The sequence below is a fragment of the Rhipicephalus sanguineus genome, chromosome 2, assembly GCF_013339695.2.
Source record: "Rhipicephalus sanguineus isolate Rsan-2018 chromosome 2, BIME_Rsan_1.4, whole genome shotgun sequence".
NCBI lineage: Eukaryota > Metazoa > Arthropoda > Arachnida > Ixodida > Ixodidae > Rhipicephalus > Rhipicephalus sanguineus.
In genome coordinates this window covers 236,778,062-236,792,054 of record NC_051177.1, presented here as the reverse complement: position 1 = coordinate 236,792,054, position 13,993 = coordinate 236,778,062, and the positions used below count along the sequence as shown (strand labels likewise).

Here is a 13,993-nt window from a genome sequence, read left to right as displayed (position 1 = left end):
CCTACTGGCTACGCACGTCACTCGACTCGAGGGTCTGAGAAATGGGTTGGAACACGTAGGGTGCTCTAATGAGCTTCGAAATATAGTTCGCGGCTGTTCTTTCGTCATCACCGCAAATGTGGCTGTTTTGCTTTCTGTTCTGAGCGGCGCAACGTGTTAGCACCTCAGCCAACGCTGCGGCCGGGTGATTCACTCGATATTGTTTGAAAAAGTAAAACTGACAGCGCGTAATGGCTCGAAGCAAATGAGCACACTAATTCGCAGCATACAGGTAACAATGATATTCTAAGCCAGTGCTTACCGATTCAGATCACCCGAACTTTGGGCCTCGCGTACTGTCGACCCGCACGGTCCCTGTCAAGCACGACGCGGCCGCGGTAACCCGTAATCTGGCCGCCTCCGGTGCCGCTGTAAAGCACAAGCGGGACGTGTAGGATGACCGACCACAATACAATTGTGCTCGCACTCACCTCTGCTGCTCTCGGAGTTTGGCAAGGCTGTGGTGTTACGCGCAGGGACTTCGTTCAAAAGCGCTACCAGCTCCTGCCACATGTCGTCCCGGTCCTCCCTCGTGAACGACGGCTCCAGCGGGCACGACAGCGTCGCGATCTGTGGGTGCTCTTTCACAAAAGCCAGCAGAAGCTCCTTTTGACGATCCGACACCCGAGAACCAACGCAGACGTTGCGATGGGACGACATTTTGAAACTGCGTCAGCCGCTACTTTTCTCTGTTTTTTTTCGCGTGCGCGACACCATCTAGCGACGACGTCAAAAAAAAAACTAACATTATTAAATATCATTACTCAAAGCTGTTGCCGTTTGAAAGAGTGTTTGAGCTTGCGAAGCAAAAACAATAATTTTCTGTAAAGTAATTATATTTATTAAAAGGCGAGAAACGCTTCACGGTCCCCGTGCCGACGTCACAGGATGCGCGTCTACTTCCGGAAAGCTCTCCGCTTCACGATTGGCTGTCCTCTTCCTCTCGGCGGTTCTCGGCGGGAGAGCTGCGCCTCCTCTCTTTTTTGTGACGTAGGCACCGCAGAACGAACGCGAACGAACAGAGATCTCCGATCGCCCCCAAAAGTCCCACAAAACTCCGGACGTCTTTGGCTTTGGCATCGTCGAGGTAACAAAGGCAGGTTGTCCATTTGAATCCTTGTAGCAGAGTCCATCATACGCTCGAACGTGGCTGGGACGTTGCAAAACCGAAAGGCATAACCTTGAAGTGGTAGAGGCCATCGGGAGTTACAAACGCAGTCTTTTCTTGGTATTTCTCGTCCGTAGCAATCTGCCAGTAGCCAGAGCGTAGGTCTATTGAAGAAAAGTAGCGCGCGCCGTGTAGGCAATCAAGAGCGTCGTCAATTCGGGGCAAAGGGTAAACGTCCTTTTTCGTAATTCGATTCAGATGACGGTAATCAACGCAGAAGCGCCACGTGTCGTCTTTCTTTTTAACCAGCACGACGGGAGACGCCCAAGGGCTCGATGAGGGTTCAATAATGCCTCTGGCTAGCATCTTGTTCACTTCTTGTTGAATGACCGTGCGCTCTGCGGCAGACACCCGGTATGGTCGGCGGTGAATGGGAAGAGAATCACCGGTGTTTATGCGGTGCTTTACGAGATAAGTCTGGCCTAGTGGTCGATTATCGACGTCAAAGATGTAGCGGTAAGAAGTCAAAAGGCGGCTGAGAGCGGTTGATTGCTCAGGTTCGAGGTCCGGGGCGATCATGTTACGTAATTTCATGTCGAGGCGTGTGGTATCCGGCGGGCGACAAGGAACATCTGAGCACATGTCGGCAGCGAAAATGGTGACGTGGTCATCTGATAAGGATCGGGGCGTGGCAACTGAGATGCCTTGGGGTAGCACTTGCTTCGTGAAGCCGAAATTCACAACAGTGAGATGTATCCGGTTAGCGGCTATGGTGACAACGCAGTGTGGTACAGTGATGTCGCGCGCCAGAAGGACATCAGCAATAGGCGTGACGACGTAGTCCCCGTCAAGCACCGGTGAAGACGTTGCCAATTCGACGAATGTTAGGGCTTTAGGCGGCATGCGAATAAATTATGTGGTACAAAGGCTGTTCTGGAGTTTGGGGCTAGTATCTGGCAGAAGAGGAAGTTCCAAGCAAAGAGTACCGGCAGAACAGTCAATCAGGGCAGAATGACTCGAGAGGAAGTCCATCTCTAAGATGAGGTCGTGAGGGCAACTGGTGAGCACGGTAAAGAGGACGGGAACGTGGCGGCCGGCAATGCTTATTCGAGCGGTACACATTCCTCTGACGGCAACAGTACCGCCATCGGCGACGCGTACGGCTTTAGTTGTAGCAGGCGTGAGTACTTTCTTAAGTCGACGGCAGAGATGCGCACTGATGATAGACACCTGAGCTCCAGTATCAATTAACGCTGTCATAGAAATACCGTCCACTTGCAGATCAATTAAGTTCGTGTTCGTAGGGAGCGTCAACGGAGGATTTGGTTCAGACGAAAATGATGCAGCACTACCTCCAGGAGCTGCACGACCTAGTTTTCCGTCCGGGACGAGACGTACTTCGGCGGCGACGAATAGCGGCGTGGTTGAGGCGATGGGGAACGACGGCGTTGGGGCGACGGTGACCGAGCAGTAGGACGGCTGTTGGGTGCGTCAGAGGCAGCGTACGTACGGCTGGGCGAATACCGGTGAGGTGCAGCGTATGGGCGAGAAGGCGACGAGAATTGGCCCCAATAAGGCGGCGTCCAGGTGGTGCGGCAGTGACGGGAGACGTGACCCACCCGGTGGCAGCGGAAGCAGATGGGTTTGTCGTCGGGAGTTCTCCATTCCGATGGGTTGCGGGATCTTGGAGGAAAATAGGAGTCGTTGCGGGGTGCACTCGTTGGCGTCGGTCGGTATTCGGGTCGAGGGACGGAGCAGGCGACAGGGAAACCGAGATTGGCAATTTCTTGCCGCCTGAATAACAAAGACCGTGGGTGGTGCTTGGGCAGCGGCTTGGTCAAAGGGAGGTGTGTGGAAGGGCGCTGGACTTGCCGCTTCAAGCTCCCGTCGAGCGATGCGCGTCACATTCTCCTAAAAGGGTGGTGTGGCACCGAGACCGGAGCACGTTGATGTGACAGCCGTGTTCGGTAGCCGAGCGAATTGAGGCAGTACGCGGCGGCTTTTGGCCCTTTCGAAGCGGCGGCATTCCTTAATGATGAGGTCGATGGTCGACACATTTGTGTAGACCAGCAAATTGAAGGTGTCGTCCGCGATGCCTTTGAGTACGTGGCCCACCTTGTCAACCTCGGACATTTGCTTGTCCACTTTTCGGCACAGCGCGAGTACGTCCTGAATGTACGAGACGTACGACTCGGTCGATGACTGGACACGGGTGGCAAGTTCTTTTCGTGCTGTCATTTGGCGACCGGACGGGTCCCCAAAGACGTCGCGTAGTCGCTCCTTGAAAATGTCCCAGCTGGTGAGCTCGGTCTCATGGGTCTCGAACCAGACACGCGGGGTGCCTCCCAAGTAGAAGATTACGTTTGCAAGCATCATAGTGGGGTCCCATCGGTGAGTGTGGCTAACACGCTCGTACATGCTGAGCCAGTAGTCAACGTCAAGGCCAGCTTGGGCGGAAAATGTACCGGGGTCGCGGGGGTGGGACACCGTAAGGTACGTTGTGGTGGGCGCCGCAGCTGGAGACAGAGACGGGCTGTTGTCAGTGGTAGCCATGGCCGGAGACTGGACGGTGAGGCCGCTGCGAAGCTTCGTGGTGAGGACGGGGAACGTTCCACCTCCACCAAATATGTTACGTGAATGACGACTCGGTAGACTGTAGTCCGTAGACTATCTACACGATATATTTACAGGAGTGGTTGCAGCGCTGACCGGTTCAGCCAAGATTGGTTGGTTGGTTGATCCTATAGGAATGGCACAACCCACCACGGGGGATCGGCCACGAATCGTGCGGCAGTAGGACGTGTGAGCAGAGAGAGATCTTCCTTCTCTTCGTCCGGCGCACACGCGCATGGTTCAAGGGGCTGGCTGTATGCATGTTGCAATATATATATATATATATATGTATATATGTATATATATATATATATATATATAATATATATATATATATATATATATATATATATATATATATATATATATAATACAACGTCTGTAGCCGTCTTTAGCGCATAACATATCTTTCCTTTCATGTTAGCCGTTTTAATAAAAGCAGCGCTTCATTGTTTGCACCTGAGTGGAAACTAATGCATCACACACAAGGCTTAGTCGTGTCCAGTATGAATGTTCTCAAGCTTGCAAGAAATGTTCTCCGTCACCATTTAATGATGATGACACCATACTTGACATCCTTGATGGAAGGCCGTTTGTAGCAAGTTTCAGCTTTGTACTTGACTCTTCACTGCAGTTATTTCCCTGACTCATTTTATCCTGGAGAAAAGACACATCTTAGATTGGATAAAAATTAACTTTCACCTCCTCCAGTTAACTACTTAACTGCCATGTTTTTTTTTAAATAATTTAATCTACTATTCTTGAAGCAGTGCGCCTTCATGTCACATTTTTTGGGGGAAAGACCGACAGTCTCTGCGTATCTTAATACTTTTTCAATTTACGATAGTTTTGGGTGCCCCCTTAAAGTCATAGTATTGGGGCTCCATTGATGTGTTTTGCAAGAGAACCACTTTAAGGCATAAAATAGAAAGAGCAATGCGACAAGTTTCTAGTTCAAGCAGTTTCATGAACTCTCGAGTCCTTTACTGTACCGGCTTTATTTTTTTCACCTGCCTTTCTACTTGAATCCAGGCACGCAGCGATCGGACTGAGCATATCAAGTAGCCCCTCCTGTGACCCACAAGCCCACACTAATTCGGCCCAGGAGCCTGTCTGGACGTATGTTGGGACTGCTGGCAGACAGTTTGTTTTTTCTGGACTTATGCTGGGACTGCTGGCAGACAGTTTCGGTTTTAGTCTTCAGCTGGTGCACAGTTCACTTTTATCATACCGACTCATTTCTTTTGAGTGTATCTGCGTTCTCTAGACATTTAGCCTTTGTTGTTACACGTTGAGAGTACTCTTATGGTTTACAGCATTGCTTTGCTCATATAAACTTTTGTGATACTGCCTTGTTGCTTTTGACTCACTTCATTCTATTGTCATTTCGCCAGTATTGAAACACTCTTACGATTGTATGTGCAGTAATCTTTCAGGGCAACGCATTGTACTCATTGTGTGTAACAAAACATTGCAATAGCCTGAGAAGAGTATTGCACATTTGATGTGTTATCAGATGTGTTATGTGCTATATACTTAAACGGAACAATGTGAGGTATGCAGCGTGCTCTGCATAGAAGGCTGTCCAATACAATTGTTCTTTTATGCCGAGACACCTACACCTACTTCCAAAATTATAAATACTAAAATTTACAAAATAGTGATTCGCAACAGTTACTTTCAGGTTACAACAGTACATATAGAGAGCACTCAAGTGAGCGAAAAGTATTGTGGCCTACAGTCTCTCGAGCGTTCATTTTTGAGAGCCATAATTAGTGCACCTCACAAGCCGCTAGACATCATGTGGACGTGAGTTTAAGGAATGACATCTTTTAATATGTACTGATGGGCCAGTTGGTGAGCCATGATTTTCGAATAGCTAGGCAGCGCACAAAGGGGCAACAAATACGCACACATAAGACTCAAGCACAAGCGCTGTCAGCGCTTGTGTTTGCGTCTTTTATGTGTGCGTATTTGTTGCCCTTTTGTGTTCTTCCTATTCGAAAAACATCTTTTAAATGTACAGAACATCCAGCCTTGATATCCATACAACGTACTGACAGCGTGATCCGGGTGCATTTTAGATGATCTATAGTACATCCGTGAAATGTCATGTGGAGAAATGTAGATATCCAGAGGATGTACCGAATAACCCGAGACTAGCATTCTATGGATATCTAATGGACATTCATGGTTTACTGGGAGGGGCCCGAGCTGCACCGTCGAGCCGACGAGCCTTGCGAGGACCCGGAAGTTCTCGCGGCAAAATGGTCTAGCTCCTTAGCTAACAGGGATATGTCGCCCGCATGACGTCCGTGAGGTGGTCAAGCGAGGAGCTTGAAGAGCCAGGGGTGGTGTCCGCGGAGATTACGGGGGTCGCGGCCCTCACGGTGGTGGTCGAGAACCCGGAATGAGGTGATGTCATGCAGGCAAGTCGCTGCGACAGGCTCGCAGCGGTGCGGATGATCTCCGCTGCATCGTTGGGTGAATCGCCCGGAGAACCAGTGGCGGCGGCCACGGAATATGTGGTCGTCGCAGCAATCAGCGCGGCGATGTCGTGAATCAAGGAAACGTGGTCGACGCTATGAATGGGAGCGCCGGTATAATACCGTCGAGTCGCCGAGGAGGCCTGGACGCCTTCCCCTGGCGGTGCTTGTAGCGCCGGCAGGTTAGTGGGTGCCGGGGAGGCTTGGACGCCGTCCCTGAATTGTTCTTCCTGCGGCGGCAGGTATGCGGTTTCCATGTCCTAGGAAGCACGGACGGCGTTCCTTGACGGGAGAAGACGGACGAACACAGGCGTCTTCTGCCTTAAGGCTTCGTTTCCGACGACTGCACCATTGTAACGAGAGAAACAGAGACTACGCCCGTTCGCTGGGCCGGCTGTTCTATTCTTGTTTGTTTGTTTGTTTTGCCTTCTGTTCTATGGCACGTACCAACTCTGGGGGATGGGCCAAGAATATGTAGTTGAAGCTTAAAATCTTATTCGAAGCATGCGCGCGTGCCCGAGCGTCGCTCTTTTTCACAACAATATATATATATATATATATATATATATATATATATATATATATATATATATATATATATATATATATATATATATATATATATATATTGTCGGACAGTAAATACATATCTAATAATAATTTGAGCGAAATCGTATGAACTTCGCTTATTGTTGAAAAAAAATCTCTAATATATTACGATGTCTGTAATTAATATACTCACCCATTCTGAGAACTGCATTGCGTTTATTGTCTGCGTAACACATCGAGAACCAACCTTTATGATTACGAGACATGGCACACTAAATATATCTGAAGTAAATGTTTTTACTCTCAGAATTGTTTGCTTATTAAAAACTGATCTTAGAAATGTTTGGTACCTTCGTAAGAACAATTTAACAGTATACATATATTATGATGGCAGTCTTGTGATAACAGTAACTCCTTAACACAAAAAAAGTGATTTTTTCGCCCTTTGGTTTTGCTTCGAGCAACCGCGCGCTCTTAAATGAGTGTCTGGATCCACCACTGATCTTAGTGTGATCACGGCAGTGTCCAGACAAGAGACGACGCTGAATGCAATGTTTGGTCGGTTCAAGACGTTCCATTCTCTGCCCAGACGAACAGAATGAAAACATGTAGTTTAGTGCGGGAGCGCCAAATAAAAGGCAAGGCGCGATACTCCACCGATTCCTCCTGCGCGACATGCACGTGCAGGCGCTCCGATGGATAGCAGCGCCCCCTGCACAGGCATCCGCGGTGCGGACGCGGCCTTGCATGGGGACGGCGTGGAGACGGCAGACTAGCCAGTATATTCTAGGGACCGTACTCTCCTTCGATGAAGTGCGTTCTCCTTCCCCGCTCGTTCCTACCGCGGAAGCAACGTAACATTCGCCATGTAACGCTTTCGTGCCCCCGAAAGCAGTCGGCGGAAATCGCCGTTAAGCTAAGCTCCGAAGGCGTCGCACGCGAGCGCGTTCGAGCGTGTTTCAGCGGCCGTGCTGAGCGCCCTAACTTAACGCGCTCAGCACGGCCGCTTCATGGAACGCACTCACGTAGTGGGGCTTGTCACGTCGCGGGTACTTGTATGGGCGCAGCTGTGAAAAAAAAGTTGACAGTTGCTGCCGCTTTTTTTGGTGGGGGCGCTAATAGTACGGGATTAGGGAGCACAGACAGGCAAAAAAGGAGAAGCGGCCACAGGACGAAGTCAACCAAATATGGGAAATACATTTAGAGCAAAAATCCATTGTACAGAAATTAGTCGAGGCAAAAATTAAAGATGAAAGTGAACGCTGGATGACAGAGATTAGCGAAAAGAAGAAGGCCGCGCCTAGTATATTTTGGAGCCACCTAAAAGCGCTAGGTAGGAAGTCTGTCACAATGCAACAACGTTTGGTAGATGAAGGAGGAAATCAATTGGAAGGATATGAAGCGCTAGGTTACATCCGAAAGATAACAGCCGATTCGTTTAAAAAGGTCACCCAGGGGATTCCCCCGGTGAGTAAAAGTACGCAAAGGAGTGCAACTGACGAAGATGTAGTACTCGAGAATTTCAATTGGAAGAAGGCCGAAGGAAAAATTCCTAAGCGCACTACTCCTGGCTTAGATGGGGTTCCCGTCAGCCTCATTAACGAACTCAGACATAACACTAAATACGCACTGCTGAAAGCCGTAGAAAAGTGCTTACGGGAGAGGGAAATACCAGACATTTGGCGAAAAAGTACAATGAACTTAATCTATAAAGGCAGGGGAGAAAAGGATAACATTCGCTCGTATAGACCGCTAACCATTACATCGGTGCTATACAGGTTGGCGATGCAGGCAGTAAAATTAAAAGTAGAAGCGTGGGTAGAACAAAACGATATTTTGGGAGAACTTCAGAATGGATATCGAATCGACAGGCGGTTAGACGATAATCTGTTTGTTCTTACCCAGTGTATAGAAATATCGAAAATAGAAAACAGTCCCTTATACGTAGCTTATCTAGATATCACCGGGGCGTATGACAACGTTAATCAGGAAATTTTGTGGGATATATTGAAAGAAGTGGGCATAGGGGACGACTGTATGCAGCTTTTCAGGGAAATATACAGAGAAAATATAGTTTGTATAGAATGGGAAGGAATAAGTAGCAAGGACAGCGTTGAAATTAGCAAGGGGCTGAGACAGGGATGTCCTTTGTCCGCTTCGAGGGCTGTGGAAGGGTGTGATGGTCCCGGCGCTTACATTTGGTAACTCAGTGGTGTGCATGAAGTCAGAGGTACAATCAGGAATGGATGTAAATTAAAGGACGGTGGGCCGCCTCGTGTTGGGCGCTCACGGGAAGACGGCAAATGAGGCTGTAAAGGGTGATATGGGATGGACAGGCTTTGAAGTGAGGGAAGCTCAGAGCAAAATGAGATTCGAAGAGAGGCTGAGGAAAATGAAGAAGAGTAGATGTGCAGAGAAGGTTTTCAGGTATTTGTGTAGAAAAAGCGTTTACACGCAGTGGAGAAAAAGAACTAGGAGGCTCACCAGTAAATATACGGCTAGCAGTGCGGGCGATATGGCAACAAGGAGCATTAAGCGGAAGGTCAGAGAGGCGGAGAGGACTTATTGGATGACAGCGATGGAAAAGAAGCCGGCTCTGAGTAACTACCGAAAGGGAAAAAACGAAATAAGGAGGGAAAGGTTTTATGATAATTCAAAGGGAAGCGCTTTACTGTTTGAAGCAAGGTCGGGCTGCCTTAGAACGCGTAGTTATAAAGCGAGATTCAGTAAGGAAGAACAATGTACATGCTGCGGGGGAACTAAGGAAACGATGGAACATGTACTGATTGAATGTGGCGATATTCACCCAGGTATACGTGTGGGCACGAGTCTACATGAAGCCTTGGGTTTTAGGGACAACAATGGAAAGCTGAACACGTCCGCGATAGAAATATGTAAGAGACAGTTAGAGTATTGGTTGCAGAAAAGTAGAGATAAAGTACAAAAATAAATAACGGGGGGAAAAATAAGGTCATTCTGCCTTAAGAGGCAGAGAGATGGACCGTGAATTTGTATTTTTTTTTTGGTATAACAACATAGATTTAATCAATGTAGATAAGGTATTAGGCCAACATGAAACAAGGAAGGTTTTTTTTTCTTTTTTTTTTTTCTTCGAGCCTGGTGACAGACATGTCACCGCCCCGTTGTAAAGGGGACGCTCATAGCATCCATCCATCCATGCTAGAGTAACTGTATATGCTACCTTTAGGTAGCAGAGTTGCGCATAGGTCCGCCATCTTGCACGCCATGGCATCCACGTCAAGCAGGAAAGCCACCTCTCTGGAATGTAGGAGCCGACGCGGCTGCTGTTGGTGCTGTCCTCTCGGCCCAGCGGCTCCGTGCACCTTATCGTTCGTTCATAACGCGTCGCTGGCGCAAAGACTTTCGATTCGAAGAAAAAAAAAAGAATGGAAAGCTTGGAGAAACAATTTGAGATGGAACAGGTGGAGATTGTGGGAACCACGCCCACCGGCTATCGCGAGATAGCGCCACGTGCTGCGCAGAGGCGGTGTGCGTGGCCCAGCTGCGCGGCTTAAAAGGGGCAGCCTGCGCGCCGCCCAGGAGAGACGTGCCTGGGATGCCAGGAAGGACGGATGCTGCCACCCGCGCTGGCCGATTGCTGCTACCGCCGATCATGGTCGTCGCCTCGTCGTCTCGTGTGCCTGGACCGACCCCGCCGTATGCATCGTAGAGTTAAATAAATTGTTGTTGTTTGTTACGAGTTGAAGCCTCCGTCTCCCTTGCTTTAACTGCGGACGGGACGCAGCAAGCCCAGAACCCACAGTTGGCGCAAAACGTGGTTTTTGCTCCCGCCCGCAGGAATAGCACGGTGGACGTAGGTCCAGTCCCTCGTCTTGTTCGTTGAGTCTCGGTGTAGCGCATTCTCGTGTGTGTTCTTTTGTGGCGCGGGTTTTCTTTTTTCTCTTCATCGCGCAGGCAGACGGAATGCATCTCCAGTCCGGGACGATCTTGCCTACCGGCGGCGAGCGGGATTCTACACACGAGCAGGCTGACCAGCTGCTGGCACAGCAGCTGAACACATTTCAGCGTGTCGCTGAGTTGAGCAAAACGGTCATGAACCGCATGGGCACTCGGGCCGGCGAACCACAGTTCCTACCTCCGGCCACGCTACCCACGTACACGGGTTAGGACGACCCGAAATCAGTGGCTGACTTCCTAGAGGAAATGGACAGGTATGTCAGAGCGACCGGTGCCTCGGAAGCGCACGTTATGGCTCGAATCCTGCCGTTGGCTTTACGGGATGCCGCAGGACGGTGGTGGAGGCTACAAACGCCTTTCACCACTTGGGCAGAATTTGAACAGCGCTTCCGAGAGGAATTTCTGCCCCCTGGGTACGAGCTGCGAGTCCAGCGTGAGCTCGAACTAAGAACCCAGCATCCGGACGAAAGTTTGCTCGAGTACGTCCGGACGATGCAGGAACTGCATCGCCGAGCAGCACCGACTGCCTCGGAAAGGGACCAAGTAGCTCGGGTCATTCGACAGAGTCATCCCAGATTCAGGCCATTTCTTTATGGGCGCACATTCGAAACCCTTGAGCACCTCGCACGGGAGGCCCGCGGTGTACAAGACGCCCTGTTAGCTGAGAGCACTTACGTGCCACCGCCAGCGCCGCAATCTGCTCTTGAGCCGTCACTGGCTTGGCGCGCCCCCGTAGCCAGTCCCTCATGCGACCTGACGAGCCCAGGCGCATTCACGGCTATCTCCTCCCGCGCCCTGGACCCCTTCGCACATGAGCAAGGGCGGCGCGGGGCCCCTTTGAATACCGTGTCAGGGGTAAGCTGTCCCTGGGAGCAAGTGTCCGCGGAGCAGCGTCATAGTGCAGAGCGCTCGCTCCTTACTCGAGCCATACAAGAGCATAGTCGGTCGGACCCCCAGTCCCGATACGCCGGGTTCACAAGTCCTGCGCGAGCCGACTGCGACAGGCGCTCCTGTTATGGGTACTCCGGGAGTCACTCCGACGAAAGGCGTGATTTCAGTGATAGGTTAACTGGCCAACGCAGACATACGCATGTCGTATGCTACCAGTGCGGTCAAACTGGTCATGTGAGGCGGCAATGCTTTGCGCGCCGTAGCGCGAATGCAGGTTCGGGAAACTGCTTCGGCCGGCGACACTAACCACTGGCGGTGTGTCGCAGCCCACGGCCGTAAATGCCAGGAGCGTGCAAAGCTGTCCGGAGCGTGTAATGGACGAACATCTAGCTGGTGAGTCAGTCATCATTCCCTCTGTTTGCCGCGTAACGCAGGCGCAGTCTCCAGAACCGACGATGAAAGTTAAAGCGCTGGGCATTACCGTACCTGCTCTTCTTGATACCGGTTCAGGAATCTCGCTAATCGGTGACGTGTTGCTTGAGAAGTGTAAAGCTAAAAAGAAGTTTCGTAACTCAAATGTTCAGTTGCGAATGGCATCAAGCCACGTATCAAACGCTGATGGTTGTGTTCGCTTACGGATAAGCTTTAATGGAAAAACGAAGCGCCAGCGATTTGTTTGTTTGCCTGGTCTATCAGTGTCAATGCTTCTCGGTCGAGATTTTCTTGGAGACGAGGGGCTCACACTCGACTTTCCTGCAAGAGGCTACCGCCTCCACGGACAGTCCGAGACAACACCCTTTGCGGAAAAGATAGACTTCGTGCCTGTACCAAGACACTCGGAAGGCGTGGCAGCCATGCACACCACCCTGCCGTCAGCAGTCATGCAATCCCTCAGCGGCTTCACGGGAACGAACCACAAACGAAAGCAGCTAGAGGCCGTGCTGACACCGTTCTCTGGAATGTTTACGGAACGTCCTGGGAAGACCGACGTCCTAGTGCATCGCATCAATACCGGCGACGCCCGGCCATGGCGTTGCAACCCGAGACCGCTGAGCCAGCACAAGCGAGCCGTTCTCGATAAAGCCCTGGATGAAATGATCGACACAGGAGCCGTACGACCCTCGGACAGTCCGTGGGCCTTCCCTGTGGTATTGGCCCCAAAGAAAGATGGTACGGCACGTCTTTGTGTGGACTACCGCAGGCTCAACGCAGTGACGGTGAGAGATTCCTACCCTTTGCCAGCAATATCGAGCATAACTTACGCGCTGGGAAACGCAAAGTTCTTCACCACTATCGACTGTTCTCGTGGGTATCTGCAAATCGAAGTTCACCCTGACGATATCCCGAAAACGGCATTGACATGTCATAGAGGCTTGTTCGAGTTTGTGCGCATGCCCTTTGGTCTTTCCAATAGTCCGAGTTCTTATCAGCGCATGATGGATGTGGTCTTGGGTGATGCAAAGTTTAATTATGCACTTTGGTATCTTGACGACGTAACGGTGTTTTCGCGCACGTTTGAAGAGCATCTTGAACACTTGCATACGGTGCTACAGCGCATGTCAACAGCCGGTCTAACTGTTCATCCCGGAAAACTGCAGCTCGCTACTAACAAAATCAACCTTCTTGGGTTTGTTGTCGACAACGGCGTACTAAAACCAAACCCAGATAAACTGAAGGCAATTGCAGATTACCCCCCACCCCAGAACACTAAGAGCTTGCAAAGGTTTCTCGGAATGATTGCTTTTTATCGTGACTTCATTTCGCTGTGCGCAGACATCTCCCGACCACTAACTCAGTTGCTGAAGAAAGGCGCGAAATGGCTCTGGAGCGGTGAGCAACAAGGAGCTTTCGACACGCTTCTGAAAGCGATCACCAGTAACGCCTCCCTTCAGCTGCCAGATCTTAACAAACCTTTTGTGCTACAGACAGACGCCAGCGATTATGGACTTGGCGCAGTACTTTTGCAGGAATGCGCAGACGCTCTGAGGCCCGTTGCCTTCGCAAGCCACACTCTGACCGGGGCGGAACGAAACTACTCGGTAACACAAAAAGAGTGCCTGGCTATCATTTTCGCATTAAAGAAGTTTGACATGTTTTTGGACGGGGCTCAGTTTGTCATTGACTGATCACCAAGCGCTCTCTTGGCTGAAACGATTGCCTAATCCCTCGGGACGATTGGCCCGATGGGCGCTTACCTTGCAGCGCTACGACTATGTCATCGAGTACAAGAAGGGTAGCACTAACACAGTTTCTGACGCACTTTCACGTGCACCTTTGTCTATCGAACCCCAGGTCGAGCCGGAAACAGTGTGTGCGGTTACGACACCAGCTGTGACAATGCAGTCACGTTGGGGTACTTTGGTGAGTA

At 50.4% G+C, this 13,993-nt stretch overlaps 1 protein-coding gene and 1 pseudogene across 1 annotated transcript; one reads left to right on the top strand and one right to left on the bottom strand.

Annotated features, from left to right (window-relative positions):
* Nucleotides 1-310: 310 nt before the first annotated feature.
* LOC125757473 (uncharacterized) lies at nucleotides 311-989 on the bottom strand. Its single transcript, XM_049413075.1, has 2 exons — nucleotides 471-989; nucleotides 311-408 (listed from the first exon to the last, which is right to left on the bottom strand). The coding sequence occupies exons 1-2, from the start codon at nucleotides 697-699 to the stop codon at nucleotides 311-313; spliced, it is 327 nt and encodes a 108-aa protein (XP_049269032.1). The 5' UTR covers nucleotides 700-989.
* Nucleotides 990-10,869: 9,880 nt separating this feature from the next.
* On the top strand, nucleotides 10,870-11,931 carry LOC125757472 (uncharacterized; annotated as a pseudogene).
* Nucleotides 11,932-13,993: the final 2,062 nt, after the last annotated feature.